Source organism: Siphateles boraxobius, unplaced genomic scaffold (assembly GCF_051911475.1).
Source record: "Siphateles boraxobius isolate OS27281-9 unplaced genomic scaffold, OSU_SipBor_1 41, whole genome shotgun sequence".
Taxonomy (NCBI): domain Eukaryota; kingdom Metazoa; phylum Chordata; class Actinopteri; order Cypriniformes; family Leuciscidae; genus Siphateles; species Siphateles boraxobius.
The window spans coordinates 38,250,791-38,268,978 of NW_027509042.1; the positions used below are offsets into that span (position 1 = coordinate 38,250,791).

At 44.0% G+C, this 18,188-nt stretch overlaps 1 protein-coding gene across 1 annotated transcript in view; it reads left to right on the forward strand.

The window, feature by feature from the left end:
* Nucleotides 1–18,188, forward strand: part of scn1lab (sodium channel, voltage-gated, type I like, alpha b) — a 62,547-nt gene that overhangs the window by 31,235 nt on the left and 13,124 nt on the right. The window contains exons 11-16 of the mRNA XM_077199499.1: nt 3,418–3,756; nt 3,863–3,992; nt 6,268–6,506; nt 12,207–12,380; nt 12,750–13,106; nt 14,641–15,132. Coding sequence (XP_077055614.1) covers nt 3,418–3,756; nt 3,863–3,992; nt 6,268–6,506; nt 12,207–12,380; nt 12,750–13,106; nt 14,641–15,132 — 1,731 coding nt within the window. The remainder of the gene's footprint in view (nt 1–3,417; nt 3,757–3,862; nt 3,993–6,267; nt 6,507–12,206; nt 12,381–12,749; nt 13,107–14,640; nt 15,133–18,188) is intronic.

Here is an 18,188-nt window from a genome sequence, read left to right on the forward strand (position 1 = left end):
GCCTCGGCAGAAGCGGGACCCGAACCGCGGGGAGCGCGCACCGAACCGCTCTCCTCAAAGAGCGACCGGCGGGAGCGGAGCGTCCTTAACGGCAAACGCTCGCAATGCTCACAGTCTGCTCCCTCGAGAGCAAACTGGGCATGCTGAACTCCCAAACAAACAACACAAAGATCATGTGTATCCCCGCTCGTTAAATAACGCGAGCAGGGAGGAACACACTTTCTAAACTGCTGTTCGTCCGCCATAATCTCTCAATATATATATATATAGGGATAAATTGTTTGTGTGGTGCAGGGTATGTAAGACAGACAATATCACACAGGGACAGATTCACATGTAGCGCGACTGAAAGCACAGAAGCTAATGCGCTTGTGTTTTTGGGGTGCTTTATAGTTTCCTGGTCGATGACGTCACCCGCCTATGACGTTTCATCTCTCCATTGGGCTGATTCCATACGTGCTTCATGACGCACAACGCAGGGGCGTTCCCGCAGCGTTTGACGCAGCTCGAAGTTCCCTTGAAAGGGAATTGTTTATTTCTTTATATTAGCTCATCAAAATGTTCAGTAATGCACTTGTACACAGAGGATTACATAGCTCAGATGTGACCTAAAGGTGGCACAGATGCATTACACAGATGCTTCAAAAATTATGCAGATATGAATTAAAGTTGAAATAAATGTGGTTGAGATGTAATTTCAATTAATTCTAAAAAGTCTGAACAAATGCAATCCACCAGAATCTACTATATAAGGGAAAACATATAGTACATGCTACTATCACAAAGGGTTAAATGAGGGCATTTGCATGCAAATGAATCTGCAATACCATTTTTCACACTGTAAATATAAAAGAAAATGCAGTTACAATGAAATATGACATATTAAGAACACATGACATATAACAAATATAAATGTAAGAAACAAAATGAATAAATTTTTACATATTTTTTTGCACTAGCTGATGATAGATGTCAGCATGCAACAATGGAACCAAATCTACAGGGAATTTAGTACAAGGATAGTAGATTTGAGAGCAACCATGTGAGGTTTTTGTTCTTAAATTGAATTATTTCCTACTTAAACAGGAGTTCCCTTTCAAGGGAACTCTTGCTGCGTCAAAAGATGTGGGAACGCCCCTGCGCGAGTGCTTCATGAAGGAGTTTATCTATATTATGACGAGCAAACAATCATATAGGAAGAGTGTTCCTCCCTGCAGTCGCTATCATCTCTGCATTGAGATGTCGTCCTCGCTCACATCAAGAAGCTGGGGTTGAAGCTAAACGCCAAGAAAAGCGTGCTATCTCCATCACACAGGACCTCTTTTCTGGGTATTATTTGTGATTCGATGACTATGCAGGCGCGCCTGTCTCCTACTCGTATCGCTTCGATTCTCTCAGCGATGAAACAAGGGAAGCTAGGCCAGCTGCTCACTGTAAAGCTGTTCCAAAGACTGTTAGGTCTGATGGCGGCAGCGTCCAACGTTATACCTTAAATCAGGGGGCAGACTTCCTGTCGATGCAGGGGCCGAGGCCCGGGGAATGGAGACTCCACCCCGATGTGGTGGAGCTCCTGTGGTCGAGCTTCGGTCGCGCCGAGGTGGACCTATTTGCTTCCAAGGAGACATCATACTGTCATTTGTGGTTCTTCCTCAGTCATCCAGCCCCGCTGGGGCTGGACACTATGGTGCAGCCGTGGCGACGTCTGTATGCATGTCCCCCTATTGCTCTGCTCCCAGGCGTTCTGGAAAGGGTTCGCCGGGACGGGGTCAGTCTCCTTCTGATAGCCCCGTTCTGGCCGGCCCGAGTATGGTTTGCGGACCTAGTATCCCTCCTCGACAACTCTCCTCTGGAGATTTCGATCAGGAGGGACTTACTCTCTCAGGCGAGTGGGGATGATCCTTCACCCCCGCCCAGAACTGTGGAAACTGGGGGTTTGGCCTCTGAGAGGTCTCAGCTCATAAATTCAGGTCTCTCAACTGAGGTTGTTGAGACCATCCTCCACTCACGAGCTCTGTCCATGAGGAAGTTATATGCCTTGAAGTGGAAATTATTAATTGTATGAATTGTAATTATTCTTGGTGTGGAGAACACCAGCTGGACTGCCCGGTGGATGCAGTGCTGGAGTTCTTGCAGGAGCGCTTCTCCGCAGGGCTATCCCCCTCCACACTGAAGGTGTACGTGGCAGCACTAGCTGCTTACCACGTACCTTTAAGTGGAGTTTCTTTTGGGAGACACCCACTCATAACACGTTTTCTTCATGGCACTTTGAGGCTGAGGCCAGGAGTAAGCACGAGGTTGCCGACTGTATTGTATTGTGGCCATTGTATTAGAAGGTCTCTCCCTAGCTACTTTCGAGCCCATTGAAGAAGTTTCTGAGAAATTCATCACTCTAAAAACTATCTTTCTTCTTTCCATCTCGTCTCTCAAACGAATTGGAGACATTCAAGCACTCTTGGTTTCTCCCTTATTCCTGGAATTCTCGCCTGGTATGGTGAAGGCTTTTCTCCACCCTAGACCGGGTTACTTTCCTAAGGTCCCTACTAATATTGTTAGGCCTATAGTTCTGGAGGCTTTCTGTCCTCCTTTTCTGACATCGGACCAAGAGAAACTTAATCTACTCTGCCCAGTGAGGGCCTTAGATGCTTATGTCCAGAGAGCTGCCCTGTGGAGGAAATCGGAACAACTGTTTGTCTGTTTTGGGCCACCCAGGAAGGGGAGTCATGCATCTAAGCAGAGGATGAGCAAGTGGGTGGTTGAGGCTATCTCACTTGCTTACGAGACGGACACTTGCTCTTATGGCGACGTGGGTATTAGCATTCCCACAGCGTTTCACGCACCTCAAGTTCCCTTGAAAGGGAACATCTCGGTTACGTATGTAACCCTAGTTCCCTGAATAGGGAACGAGAAGCTGCGTCTCCCTGCCATACTCCAGGCATGCCCATGATCGACTTGCTTCAGTCTATCAGAAGCTGACGCAGTTGTGATTCTGGGGTGCTTTATAGTTTCCTGGTCGATGACGTCACCCGCCTATGACGTTCCGTCTCTCCATTGGACTGATGCCATACGTGCTTCATGACGCACTCATGCAGGGGCATTCCCACAGCGTTTGACGCAGCGTCTCGTTCCCTGTTTAGCGAACTAGGGTTACATACGTAATCAAGAGGTTTTGGGTGGGACATATCAAAGGTTTTGTGCCTTTTTTATTTATATTTTGTGTATATAATTTTGAATTATAAACTATTTCAATTTTAATATTTTTCAATGCATTATTAGAGATGCAAAGAAGCAAGCCATTCACCTTCAGAGATTAGTGATGAGTAATTTAATTATTATCAGACACAAATAAACAGTATCGCTTGTAAAAAAAAACTTTATTAGTTTATTGCTAATCTCTTCTTGTTTTGATCTCTTTTTCAGTCTCTTCTGAGCATCCGTGGATCTCTCTTCTCTCCGAGGAGGAACAGTCGTGCAAGTCTTTTCAGTTTTCGTGGTAGAGCGCGAGACTTTGGCTCAGAGAATGATTTTGCGGACGATGAGCACAGCACGTTCGAGGATAGTGACAGTCGCCGCGGATCGCTTTTCGTACCTCGCTGTGCTGAGAGACGAAGTTCCACTGTCAGTCACTGCAGTCTTGCCCCCAGGATTATGCTCCCAGCCAATGGGAAAATGCACTGTACAGTTGATTGCAATGGAGTGGTCTCACTGGTGGGCGGGACATCTGTACCAACATCACCAATCGGACGTTTAATACCAGAGGTGGAACAACTGAAATACACAAACATAAACATGTGACCCATAATGAAACTACTTATATGTGAACAATATTATGCTCAATCCTCATGGTGTTTTTCTTTCTTTCTAGGGCACGACCACTGAGTCTGAGGCACGTAAAAAACGTTCAGGATCACACCAGCCATCTGATTATCTGGATGAAACAGTAGCCAGAAAAAGAGCTCTGAGCGTGGCCAGCATTCTGACAAATACTATGGAAGGTCTGAAACACACACTAACCTCAAAAATGCACAAACAGAATACATACACACACACACACACACACACACACACACACACACACACACACACACACACACACACACACACACACACACACACACACACACACACACACACACACACACACACACACACACACACACACACACACTTAAATGTTGTTATGTATTGTTGGAGAGGTTTTGGTATTTTAAGTTCTGATTAGGTAATGGACAGGTAACCGTGCTCATATGTTGATAGAATCGTGGCATAAACCAGCGTCCTCGCCGCTTCGCCATAGGTTCGTGCAGTTCCCACAGCCCAGCCAATCAGCGAGCTAGACAGTTCTGCATTGTGTATAAAATAAAGGCCTCAATATTCTCGAGAAAAGGAGTTTTCCCATAGCGTATAGCTACGCAATACGAAGTGAACGTTCTCGGGAACCTTTTATATTGTGTTGCGTGTAATGGTGAATTGCAGCGGGCCTTTGTGAGAAACTTAGATGCTTTTAATTCAATGAAAGCTAAATATAACTGAATCAGAAGCCAACGCTGTGTTGTCCGTATCCCCTCTTCCCTCTCCAGTCCGCAGCTTATACCACTGCCATTTTTGTAGAATTTTTCAAAACTGTTTTGAGAACATACTGGTGCTACCTGAAACCGTGGGATGTGACGGTTAACATCACATCATTAAGAACCTGTAACATGGATCTGTATCTTAATAAAGAAAGAATATTCACACATTAAACAATACAAGAGATCTGAATAACACAGAATAATCACTTCATCGTTCAGAACACTGTAAAACCAAATATACTGCAAATGTCTTACCTTGAGATCAATGACTAACGCTTAGATGTTACACCTGAAACATTCCCCCCACAAACCAACTGGAATTAACAAGCTTTTGGTTTTAAAATAAAAGTCCCTCTTGAAGGAGCCTTTAATACATTATGAACGATTTTAGAAATAGTAATTTGTTCATAAACTGGATCTCCCCTATTTAATGTATCTGAGTCTTGAACTCATTCACCTGTAGTGTTAACCCCATCAAATATTCATGCAAAGTATTTGTAAGAAAGATTACATTTATATAGCTGTGCACTGTGCTTTCAGTATGTTAATAGTATATGTTTCATTGTATATCTAATCAATAAAAAATTAACTTTACATATTAGCTATAAAAATAGGATCACACTCATATGCGGGCGCACACACACACACACACACACACACACACACACACACACACACACACACACACACACACACACACACACACACACACACACACACACACACACACACACACTTTATTTTATTGGGACTTTCCATAGAAATAATGATTTTTAGACTGTACTTAGTCTAAAAAAAAATCACTGTACTACTATGATTTTTAGACAAACTATATATTCCATCCCCTATACATGAAAACAACCCTCACAGAAAATTTGCTACATTTTTACATTAACAAAAAACTGTTTAATTTAATATTTAAAAAAAAAAATTTAAAAAATGAATATGATTTATAACGTGTTTTCCTTATAGGGACCAAGAAATTTCCACATTTTGTCCCCACAACATAGGGTTTACCAAGAACCCTCCACCCCACACACACTCATGTACTGACATTTCAACACTGACTTTAAGTCATGTAGCTGCAGCATCATATTTTTCACAGCATCATGATAGATTGGTTACATATTACTGTAACAGGGTCATATCAAATGGAAATTAGCAAATTTCACTGTTTTCTGTGATCAATTGCAATTGATCTGGTTATGCAATTAACTAATATTAAAACTGGTAATCCCAATAAATGCACTTTTTTAAAAATTTAGACAATTTTTTTTAAATTTTATTTTGTCTCTGGCAATGTCCTCAAATGTGCACTGTTTTACCTTATCTGATAATGTGCTAATATCTACCCTTACGGTGCTAATATGCACCTTTTAGGCATAAATAGGTACTGCACCTGTGACAAGCGGTTTTAGCCCTAAAGGAGCAAATTTGACATATTTTTTCTGACAGTGTATAGAACCAGGATAAAGGTTGTGTGTTTTAAATAACATTTTTTAATGGAATCTTTTTTAACAAGTTCTATCATGGCCAGTATTGCTGGTATCAATGCCAATACTAATACTTCTATTATTTTTTTATTTCTTAGAGTACAATTAGTAACTATAGCCATTCAACTTTTTTTGCAGTTCACCATTATATTTGAAAGTCAAAATTTAATGATCTTTTCTAAACTTTAAATAATCTGTGTTCACAGAACTCGAGGAATCACGGCAGAAGTGCCCTCCTTGTTGGTACAAATTTGCCAACAGCTTCCTGATCTGGGACTGCTGTCCAACCTGGCTGAAAGTGAAGGAGATTGTGAACATGATCGTGATGGATCCGTTTGTTGACCTGGCCATAACCATCTGCATTGTTCTAAACACCCTCTTCATGGCTATGGAGCACTACCCCATGACAGAAGGATTCAACCATGTGCTGTCAGTTGGGAACCTTGTAAGATCTGAATGCCAGATTCTCATTACTGCAATACAGTATTTGTAATTATCCTATATTTTATTTAAAAGCAGCACACAAATACAATATTGGTACTAATTGTACTACTAAGTTGAAGCAAACTGTTAAATCTAAAATCTTAAGCCAACTTTCCAACGTTGGCCCGAACGGTTCTAAGAACGGTAAGGAACAGTTTAATATTTTTCCACCAGAGCTTGGTTCAGCACAGCTCGATTACATACTGTTTTCGGCCCGGAATTTGGTGATCGTCACAGAATGGAACGGTTAAGCAACAAGAACGGTTTGGCTGGTGGAAAAGTGTCTTTCCCTTTCAAGGGAACTTCGAGCTGCGTCAAACGCTGCGGGAACGCCCCTGCGTTGTGCGTCATGAAGCACGTATGGAATCAGCCCAATGGAGAGATGAAACGTCATAGGCGGGTGACGTCATCGACCAGGAAACTATAAAGCACCCCAAAAACACAAGCGCATTAGCTTCTGTGCTTTCAGTCGCGCTACATGTGAATCTGTCCCTGTGTGATATTGTCTGTCTTACATACCCTGCACCACACAAACAATTTATCCCTATATATATATATATTGAGAGATTATGGCGGACGAACAGCAGTTTAGAAAGTGTGTTCCTCCCTGCTCGCGTTATTTAACGAGCGGGGATACACATGATCTTTGTGTTGTTTGTTTGGGAGTTCAGCATGCCCAGTTTGCTCTCGAGGGAGCAGACTGTGAGCATTGCGAGCGTTTGCCGTTAAGGACGCTCCGCTCCCGCCGGTCGCTCTTTGAGGAGAGCGGTTCGGTGCGCGCTCCCCGCGGTTCGGGTCCCGCTTCTGCCGAGGCAGAGCGGCGGCGCTTATCGTGGGGATCGCAGATGGATCTCACAGCGGGGTTTGAGACGGGCTCTGCCTTATCTCTCCCTTCACCTGTGAGATCCAGTGCCTCAGTCCCGGGTTCGGAAGCACGCGCTGCGGTTTCTTCCGCTCGGGCTGAGGCACCAATGCTATCCAGTTCTGAGGAACTTGATGTTGTTAGTGTTGAGGGAGATGTGGAGGATTCGCCACCCCACACTCCTGAGAGTGATGAGCTTATGGAGGTGTTAACAAGAGCTGTTGAAAAACTTAATATTGAATGGCCAGTGACTAGACAGGAGTCTGTTTCTAAATCAAAGTTGGATGAGAGATTTTTGCCGTCACGTGTGCAGCCTCCACGCCGGTGCCTGCCGTTTTTCCATGATCTCCACACCGAGGTGTCGAAATCATGGAGAAAACCGGTGTCATATAGAGTGTTTAGTCCCCAGACTTCAACATACGCTAATATTATGGGAGCCAAGGCTCATGGTTATGGTGCGTTGCCTCGTGTGGAAGAGACGCTTGCGAGCCATCTCTCCCCCGAAGCAGCATCATCTTTTAAGGCACCGGCATTACCCACCAAGCCTTTAAGAAACACTTCGGCTTTGGTGGGTAAAGCATATTCGGCAGCAGGTCAGGCTGCGTCATGTCTGCATACTATGTCAATCTTGCAGGCATACCAGGCTGATCTGCTAAGGGACATGAGTGAGAGTGAGGAGGTCAGTACTGACGTAGTTCGCGAACTGCGTCAGGCTGCTGATTTATCCCTGCGTGCCACCAGAGAATCGGCCAAATTAATGGGTCGTTCTATGGCAGCTCTGGTGGCCGCAGAAAGACATTTGTGGTTAAATCAGACTAATATTAAAGAGAGAGAAAAAGCTTTTCTTTTAGATGCTCCTCTTTCTCCCATGGGGTTGTTTGGTGATGCTGTGAATTCAGTTATCGATAAATTCCAAGAAGAAAAGAAACAAACTGCAGCTTTTAAAAAGTTTCTTCCCCTTAAAGTTCATGTCCCTGGGGCTGCTGGGCGGGAGCAGCCCCGGCCGTCTTCGAGCTCATCACATAGAGGAGGCAGAGTGTCGCGTCTCGTGCTCCCCCTGCTGGACAGTGGGCTCAGCCGCGACACTCTCAGCCGAAGCCTTCTCCCAGTAGAACTGATCTGAGGACAGTTATATTGGCTAAGAAGGCTTCGGCTAAGAAGAAGTCCTGACGCCAAGCCGTTCAGGATGCTGAGGGTGGTCCCCACCGAGGCGGAAAGGTGTTCACCTCTTTTTACGGTGCCCATTCCTCCTCGGTGCCCTCAGGGGCTCGTTCTGCCAACCCCGCCTTTATGCCGGGGCACAGACGATCCCAGCGAGCGCTTTCCCGAGGGACGCTCGCTCCCTCTGAGGAGGGTCTCAGAGCGGTCAGACCAGTTGTTCCCTGCCGGTGCGCCGTTACAGGGCGCTGCGTCTGCTGCTCAAGTTACACCAGAGGCCAGTCTCGAGAGGCTGGTACCCTTAGTAGAATTTCTGGCAGAGTGGAAAAGCCTTCCAAAAATATCTCATTGGGTCCTGCAGACAGTAGAAAAGGGTTATGCTATCCAGTTCAGGTGTCGTCCACCAAAATTCAGAGGGGTTCTGCACACAGTGGTGGGCCCCGAGCAGGCTCTGGTATTGGAACAAGAGGTGAAAACGCTCCTTCAAAAAGAGGCTATAGAACGGGTTCCTCCTCCCAGTTTGGAGTCAGGTTATTACAGCCGATATTTCATCGTTCCAAAGAAGGATGGGGGGTTGCGTCCAATTTTAGACCTGCGCATATTGAATCGCTCGGTAGGGAAGCTAAAATTCAAGATGCTCACTATCAAGCAGATCGTGTCTCAAATCAGGTCCGAGGACTGGTTTGTCACGATAGATCTGAAGGACGCATACTTCCATGTGTCCATCCTTCCACAACACAGGAAGTTCCTGAGGTTCGCCTTCGGGGGCGAGGCGTACCAGTACAGGGTTCTTCCGTTTGGCCTAGCTTTATCTCCCCGCACTTTCACGAAATGCATGGATGCAGCACTAGTGCCTCTGAGGCTTCAGGGCATTCGTATTCTCAATTACATCGACGATTGGTTGATTTTAGCTCAGACCGAGCAGATGGCGGTTCGGCATCGAGATGTCGTCCTCGCTCATATCAGAAAGTTGGGGTTGAGGCTGAACGCAAAGAAAAGTGTATTATCTCCTTCCCAGAAGACCACTTTTCTGGGTGTCGTTTGGGATTCGGTATCGATGCGGGCGCGACTCTCTCCGACCCGCATCGCTTCGATTCTCTCAGCTGTGAAACAAGTGAAGCTAGGCCAGCTACTCACTGTCAAGCAGTTTCAGAGACTGTTGGGTCTGATGGCAGCAGCGTCCAACGTTATACCTTGCGGCCTGTTGTACATGAGACCGCTACAGTGGTGGCTCAGGACCAAGGGATTCTCCCCGAGGGGAAATCCGCTCCGCACGTTCAAAGTCACGCGGCGCTGCCTTCGTGCTCTGGTCATGTGGAGAGAAACTTGGTTCCTATCCAAAGGTCCTGTGCTGGGGGCTCTTTGTCGTCGCATAACGCTAACGACGGATGCTTCCCTCACAGGGTGGGGGGCGGTCATGAGTGGTCGCCCAGCCCAAGGTCTGTGGCAGGATCATCATCTTTCGTGGCACATAAATTGTCTAGAGATGTTGGCTGTGTTTCAGGCTCTGAAACACTTCCTAACAGACCTGAGAGGCCATCATGTGTTAGTTCAATCAGACAACACGTCGGTGGTCTCTTATATAAATCATCAGGGGGGCCTGCGGTCTCGCCGGCTTTACAAGTTGGCCCGTCAGATCCTCCTGTGGTCCCAAGGGAAGCTACTATCTCTGAGAGCAATGTATCTCCCTGGGTATTTGAATGTGGTAGCAGACTCCCTGTCGAGGCAGGGGCCGAGGCCAGGGGAATGGAGACTCCACCCCGAGGTGGTGGAGCTCCTTTGGTTGAGTTTCGGTCGCGCCGAGGTGGACCTATTCGCTTCCAAGGAGACCACTCATTGTCATCGGTGGTTCTCCATCACTCTTCCAGCCCCCCTGGGGTTGGATGCTATGGTGCAGCCGTGGCCGAGGTCACGTCTGTACGCCTTTCCCCCGATTGCTCTGTTACCAGGAGTTCTGGAGAGGGTCCGCCGGGACGGGGTCAGTCTACTACTAGTAGCCCCGTTCTGGCCGGCCCGAGTATGGTTTGCGGACCTGATTTCTCTCCTGGACGGTTCTCCTTTGGAGCTCCCGGTCAGGAGGGATCTACTCTCCCAGGCGGGGGGCACGATACTTCACCCCCGCCCAGAATTGTGGAAACTGTGGGCTTGGCCTCTGAGGGGGCCCAGCTCATAGACTCCGGTCTCTCAACCGAGGTTGTTGAGACCATTCTTAACTCCAGAGCTCCATCCACGAGGAAGCTTTATGCCTTGAAGTGGAAACTTTTCACTTCTTGGTGTGGAGAACACCTGCAGGACCCAGTTAACTGCCCAGTGGGTGCAGTGCTGGAATTCCTGCAGGAGCGCTTCTCCACAGGGTTATCCCCCTCCACACTAAAGGTGTATGTGGCGGCACTAGCTGCTTACCACGTCCCTTTCAGTGGAGTTTCTCTTGGGAGACACCCGCTTATAACTCGTTTCCTCCGTGGCACTTTGAGGCTGAGGCCAGCAGTTCGTACGAGGGTGCCGACTTGGGATCTGGCCATTGTATTAGAAGGTCTTTCCCTAGCTCCTTTTGAACCTATCGAAGAAGTTCCCGAGAAGTTTCTCACTTTTAAGACTATCTTTTTGCTTGCTATCTCTTCACTAAAAAGAATCGGAGATTTGCAGGCTCTGTCGGTTTCACCCTCGTGCCTGGAATTTGCACCTGGCATGGTTAAAGCTTTTCTGCATCCTAGACCAGGTTACGTTCCTAAGGTTCCTACTAATATTGTTAGACCTACGGTTCTGCAGGCTTTCTGTCCTCCTCCATTTATGTCATCGGACCAGGAGAAACTTAATTCACTCTGCCCTGTTAGGGCATTAGACGCTTATGTCCACAGAGCTGCCCTGTGGAGGAAATCAGAACAACTTTTTGTATGTTTCGGGCCACCCAGGAAAGGGTGTCCGGCGTCTAAACAGAGAATGAGCAAGTGGGTGGTTGAGGCTATCTCACTTGCTTATGAGTCGGCTGGCCAGCCTTCACCTTTGGTTGTCCGAGCTCACTCTACCAGGAGTATGGCTGCTTCTAAAGCTCTTTTGTCGGGGGTTTCCCTGAGTGATGTTTGTGATGCGGCTGGATGGTCTTCACCGCATACTTTTATTAAGTTCTATGACCTAGACTTAAGCTCTACCCCTGGGGCACAGGTGCTCTCGTCCTCTGTGCGCTAGTCTCACATGACGGTCATTTGGTCCTATGGCGACGTGGGTATTCGCGTTCCCGCAGCGTTTGACGCAGCTCGAAGTTCCCTTGAAAGGGAACGTCTCGGTTACGTATGTAACCCTAGTTCCCTGATAGGGAACGAGACGCTGCGTCGCTCCGCCATACTCCCGGCACTCCCGTTAGCGCTTCCTTCAAGCCTATCAGAAGCTAATGCGCTTGTGTTTTTGGGGTGCTTTATAGTTTCCTGGTCGATGACGTCACCCGCCTATGACGTTTCATCTCTCCATTGGGCTGATTCCATACGTGCTTCATGACGCACAACGCAGGGGCGTTCCCGCAGCGTTTGACGCAGCGTCTCGTTCCCTATCAGGGAACTAGGGTTACATACGTAACCGAGACGTTAGTTGTTGAGATTTTTTAGTTATCTCAGTTTTGCAGATTTTTTCCTGTTGGGCTCTGTGCAGGTATTCACAGGAATCTTCACAGCAGAGATGTGTCTGAAGTTAATTGCTCTGGACCCATATTATTACTTCCAAGCAGGCTGGAATATATTCGACGGCATCATTGTGAGCCTGAGTCTCATGGAACTGGGCCTGGCCAATGTGGAGGGACTTTCAGTGTTGCGCTCATTTAGATTGGTGAGCAAATCTCACTTCTCGCCTTCCTACAGAGGTCTCTGATTTTTGTTTGTATACAGTGGGGTTCGAAGGTTTAAGAACACTAAAAATGTTCTATTGAAAATGGTTCTATTTAGCTTTTTTACTTTTATTTTCATTACAAATAATGTAATAAACATGTAAATTTGACTGAAATTCACAACAGCAGCACTTGAGCTGCATGAATGCCACATGTTTGTGGACTCCACTGTAAAGTATGTCTGATACCATTAAGGTACCATAAACCCAAATTTCGGCTTTCATTTAAATAAAATAAATTCAGGGTTATGGCTTGATCATAAAACATCACTTTTTTAACATTCCCTTTCTCATTCTTCTTCTTGCCCTTAGTTAAGAGTCTTTAAGCTGGCAAAGTCTTGGCCCACCCTGAACATGCTGATAAAGATTATTGGTAACTCAGTTGGTGCTTTGGGAAATCTAACCCTCGTCCTGGCCATCATTGTCTTCATATTCGCTGTGGTGGGAATGCAGCTGTTTGGAAAGAGCTACCGTGAGTGCGTCTGCAAGATCTCGGTGGACTGCGAGTTGCCGCGGTGGCACATGGACGATTTCTTTCACTCCTTCCTCATTGTATTCCGGGTGCTTTGTGGCGAATGGATCGAAACCATGTGGGATTGCATGGAAGTGGCTGGACAGTCAATGTGTCTCATCGTCTTCATGATGGTCATGGTCATTGGAAATCTGGTGGTAAGACCAATAATGCTACAAGGAGACACCTGGAAGATGGGCTTTACTATAACTACCTTCTTCTATTGTGTCTTCCTTTCTATTCGTCTCATGTAAATTTACTTTGCAGTTTTACGTATTCCGCATTGGTGGCTGTGATTTTGGCAAGTAGGACATGCTCCTGGATCAACATTTTTGTTAATCCTGCAACAACTTTCATATGAACTAATCAGATTTTAAGTTTAGAGTATGGGCAAGGCTTAAGGCTTTGAGTTCAGATTTTAGGTATGTAATGGTTAAGGTTTAGGGTTAGGACTATGTATATTCTACAGAAAGTTGATCCAGGAACACTGCTTCTTTGCAGCTTCAGTCATTTGAGGTATTGTTTTGGATTCCATATGGAAAATTCACAAATTAAAATGTAGTAGCCTACAGCTGTATTCAAATTTATCTGAAGCATTCTATTTTGATTTTCAAGAAATACAGAAAAACTGTAAAATACAATATTTACCAGGTCAATAATACTTGGATAGAACTGTTATCGGATACTTACGGAACAAATTAATCATTGGTCATTTTTAGTACACATGAATATCGTGTTCTAAAAAAGCATTGGTAAGCAAAAATATTTACTTTTGCATGACACAACATGCATGTCTGCATAAAGCCCAAGACCACTGTTGAAGCATGAATTGAATAAAAACCGAACTGACTACGATCCTGTTATATGAGTGGATCTCATTCACATTTCACATTTTAACAAATAAAATAAACTGAAATTGTAATTTGCATGGAAAAAATTAAGCCTATTTTAGGACCAACAAGATTTTTTTTTGCATTTTCATGACATTTACTGTAAGGATATTTTCCTATCCTCGTTCTCATTACCATTGATAACCATTGATGTATTACTATAATACAGTATTTTTGAATGTGTCATATTGGATAAAAGCATATATTACTAATTTTATATTAAAACAGTAAAACATTATTTTCATCTTATCACCGTTATGAGAATGAGTCCTAAAATATTATTTTCATTATTTATTTATTTTCTTTTTTGAGGTAAAAGTTTAGGGTCAGTAATGTTTTTCTATTATGCACAACAAGGCTGCATTTATTTGATCAAACATGGTAAAAACAGTAATATTGTAAAAATGATTACAATTTAAAATAACTGTTTTCTGTTTTTAATATAATCTAGTCCTGTAATTGCAAAGCTGAAATTTCAGCATCATTACTCCAGTCTTCAGTGCCACATGATTCTTCAGAAATCATTCTCATATGCTGAGTTGGTGCTCAGATAACATTATTATTACCAATATTGAAAACAGAAAGTATGTACGGTCACTTATTGCTGAAGTATCAATTTCAAAACAAATTTGACAAAAAGTTTTAAACCTCCCAAACTTTTCCCCCAGACATGTTTCTTAAGAGGTTTCAAGAGATTCACCCGTACATGTCGTGATCATTTCTAAATAGAATTCATCTAAAATTAATCTTATCAGTGCTTGACCTAGCTGATTCTGAGAGTGTGTGTGCTGTTGTGTGGCAGGTGCTGAACCTGTTCCTGGCCTTGCTCCTGAGCTCTTTCAGTGCCGATAATCTCGCAGCCACGGATGACGACAACGAAATGAACAACCTGCAGATCGCTGTGGGCAGAATACATAAAGGCATCGCACTGATCAAGTCAACTTTGCGCCATTTCCTCCAAAGCCTCTGTCTGGCCGGCTCTAAACCACGTGCACTAGATGAAGAGAAACCCCTTGATGACCTCCACAGCGACGGCAAGGAGAACTGCTTGTCTAATCACGCTCCGGTGGCCGTCGACCTCACTAAAGACTATCTGAAGGAGGTTTGCGTTTCCCCTGGTAACGGGGTGGAAGGTCATGTAAAGTATGGAATTGAGGAAGGCGACTACATGTCGTTCATACACAATCCCAGCCTCACTGTTACAGTACCGATTGCGGTGGGAGAGTCGGACTTTGAAAATCTGAACACGGAAGATTTCAGTAGCGACTCGTCTGACGTCGAGGGCAGTAAAGAGGTAAGCCGGATTTCAATGACTAAGCAGAAATTTAAATTTTAAAATGCATGAAACAATTCTGAGTTTTCTTTTCAGTGTCGCAGAGATTTGTTACGTAAAATAATGTAAAAAATTCATTTTAATGGTTTATTTTTATTGATTTAGGTTTGTTTGTTATTCATCAGGAGTCAATGTCTCTTTCCCTGTAGGGAACAAACAGTTTTGTTGAGTCATATTGCCATTGCATCATTCTCTGCTCAGAGCTACAGCCCATTACACGTGTGTGTATCTGTGTGTGTATGTGTGTGTGTATTTACTGTGCCATGGGCTTCAAGGCATTTTGACCCCTGCAGCTAGTTAAGACAAACCTCTGGGCACTGTAGCAGGTAGACTTACTGAGTATACTAATTATATCAGTACACGTTCTCATAAACACACACTGTCTGGCACACACACAACCTCACACACACTCTAATGTGTATTATTTACGACCAACTGAGCAGGAATGGCATTATGCATCCCAGACTATGAATGAGGCTGTTGAGGAAATTGCTAAATTCAGCATCCTTGCCCAGGGTGAAATTGAGTATGCTTAACTGTCTGTATGTTTGTTTGTGTGTGTGTGGCTGTATGTGTGTGTGGCTGTATGTGTGTGTTTGTATTCCAGCACATTTCCATGCTTTTCCAGCAGTACTGTCACTGTGCTTAAACTTTTCTCTTTCCCCTCTTCTAATTTGATCTATTTCTATATCTAATTTAAGTAGTTCTGTGTTGAAGTTGCAGACGTTATTATCCATGTTATGTGAAGTGTGTATCTCCTCTCTGTGTGTGACCTATTATTGCAGCGTTATGACAGACGAACCCCAGGTTTTCTCTGAGAGAGCCCTGTAAGAGACTCACCTTCCTCCTCACCCACACTAACCATGGAGACTGCCTTTGTCATCTAAATCAGACCAAACTATCGTCTCTCTCTCATTTTATCTCTCTTTTTGGATCGGATTGCCCTTTTGTTTTATGTTTCTCAATGCCTGTGCCCTCCCCTCCCTCTTAAACAACCTTAATTTGCACCAAAGAGAGACAGCTGTCAGCCTTTTTGTTTTGGTTTGTTGTTTTCTACATGACTTTGTGTTTCTGTTGTAGCACTGGGCTTCTTTTGCAGTACCTTCAGTCATATGGAATGAGCAAGATCATCATTTTACATCAATAGCCCATTGAACATCTTTCTGTTACATTAGCTTGTATGTTTTGTTTTTTTGTACAAGCTATAAGTGAGCATTCAGAGCTAAATTACCTGAAAACAGGAAGTGGTTAAGTGTGTGTGTGTGTGTGTGTGTGTGTGTGTGTGTGTGTGTGTGTGTGTGTGTGTGTGTGTGTGTGTGTGTGTGTGTGTGTGTGTGTGTGTGTGTGTGTGTGTGTGTGTGTGTGTGTGTGAGCAGAGTTGAGCTTTGAAAAACATTGAACATTGAAACTTTAATTATTACTGTCAATGTAGAATTAGTAAATCTCTGAATGATCCATAATAGAATGAAGAAAGCTAGTTGATCCAGCTTCAAGCTTAGTATACTGTAAATAGAGATTTATGATCAACAACTGTTTTTATAGTTTTCTTATCTTGACTTGCATATAAATATTCATATTAGATGGCAGATTTTGATATTGTTATTTGCAAATATTATTGTCATATATTGGACTGTAAACTGCTGCAATTGTGGGAATCTGTCTTCATCGCAGTTGAAAGCATTTCTCAATCTGCTGAGGTGTGTAATTTCTAACTGCATTTATGTAATTTGTTGTTGCATATACAATCAGGAGAGAATCAAGCCAATGTGTTGGAACCAAGCCAATGGTTAATTTAGAAAGATATTTGATGATAACTTCTTGACTTTACGGCCTCTGTGCTTCGTTTGTCTGTCAGTGAGATTTATCTATTCTTAAAGGGATTTGAAGACATGAACTGGAAGTTAGGGAGTACCAGAGAGTAACAGGGGATTTGGTAGCAAATCACAATGTTTTTTTTATCCCTTAGACTTTAATCCATCAATTAGACTTGCTTTAGATCCAACATCAAAAAATATTTCAGATTAATGAGAGGCTTAATTAAAGCTTAGAGATTCTACAGTGAATACATTTAGTCTGGGTCATAGCAGCTTGTTCAGGTTTGCTCAGCCTTTTATATTCCTACTGTGATTAAAATGTTAGAGACATTCTGGAAGATTCTGAAATTGCACACAGCATGCTTACGTCATTCCCCCGCGCCGCATTAGCTGGGTGCCACGGCAACCAGCGCTCCAGCTCAGTTTTAGACAGCATCCTTCTCTATGTACTTTTTAGCCTCCCTCTGTTTCTCTGACTAACTGTTTTATCAATCCAGCGGCTGCAAAACCGTCAGAATGGTCTTTATGACCCACAATTCTGTTAGGAAAAGAAGTACACTGTGGTCAGGAATAATGTATCAAATAATGAGTTTGCACCGACCACTTGTACAATAACATCAGACAATATAATCTTAAATCATCAAACTTATTTATGGGAAAAGCTCTTGTGTTATTTTACTGCAAAATAACATTGTCTTTCACCACTTTTTTTAAACCTATGATACCCTTGAGTGTCTTAAGGGTGAATATTGTTAGATAATTACGTCATCCCGTAAAAATCGATATGTAATTTTGTTTTCCTAAGAACATAATACTTGTTGTTCCTATGTTAGGCACCAGTTAAAGTTGTTTGCCCCAATCAAAGCTAATGAAATGCTGTCTCAGACTTAGCATGTGGCTCTGGTGTTAGTTAACACTAATGCGGCTCCCCTCCTCTTCAAACTGACTGGCGGACCGAAGCTTGACCACTGCTTAACGGAATGGACTTCCAGCCTGTGTTTTCATGTCAATCAAGGGATTGCACTCAATGGGGTGGGGTCATGTGATAATCTGAATCATGCCCAACCAAATGTATTGGGATTATCCAATAGAAACCATTTGTTTTTCGAAGGGGTGGGGAAAGGTAAGGGGTTGACATTTGCACTGGACATGAAAATACTCAACATTTGATGACAAGATCACAAGCTTGGATGAGAAAAAAAT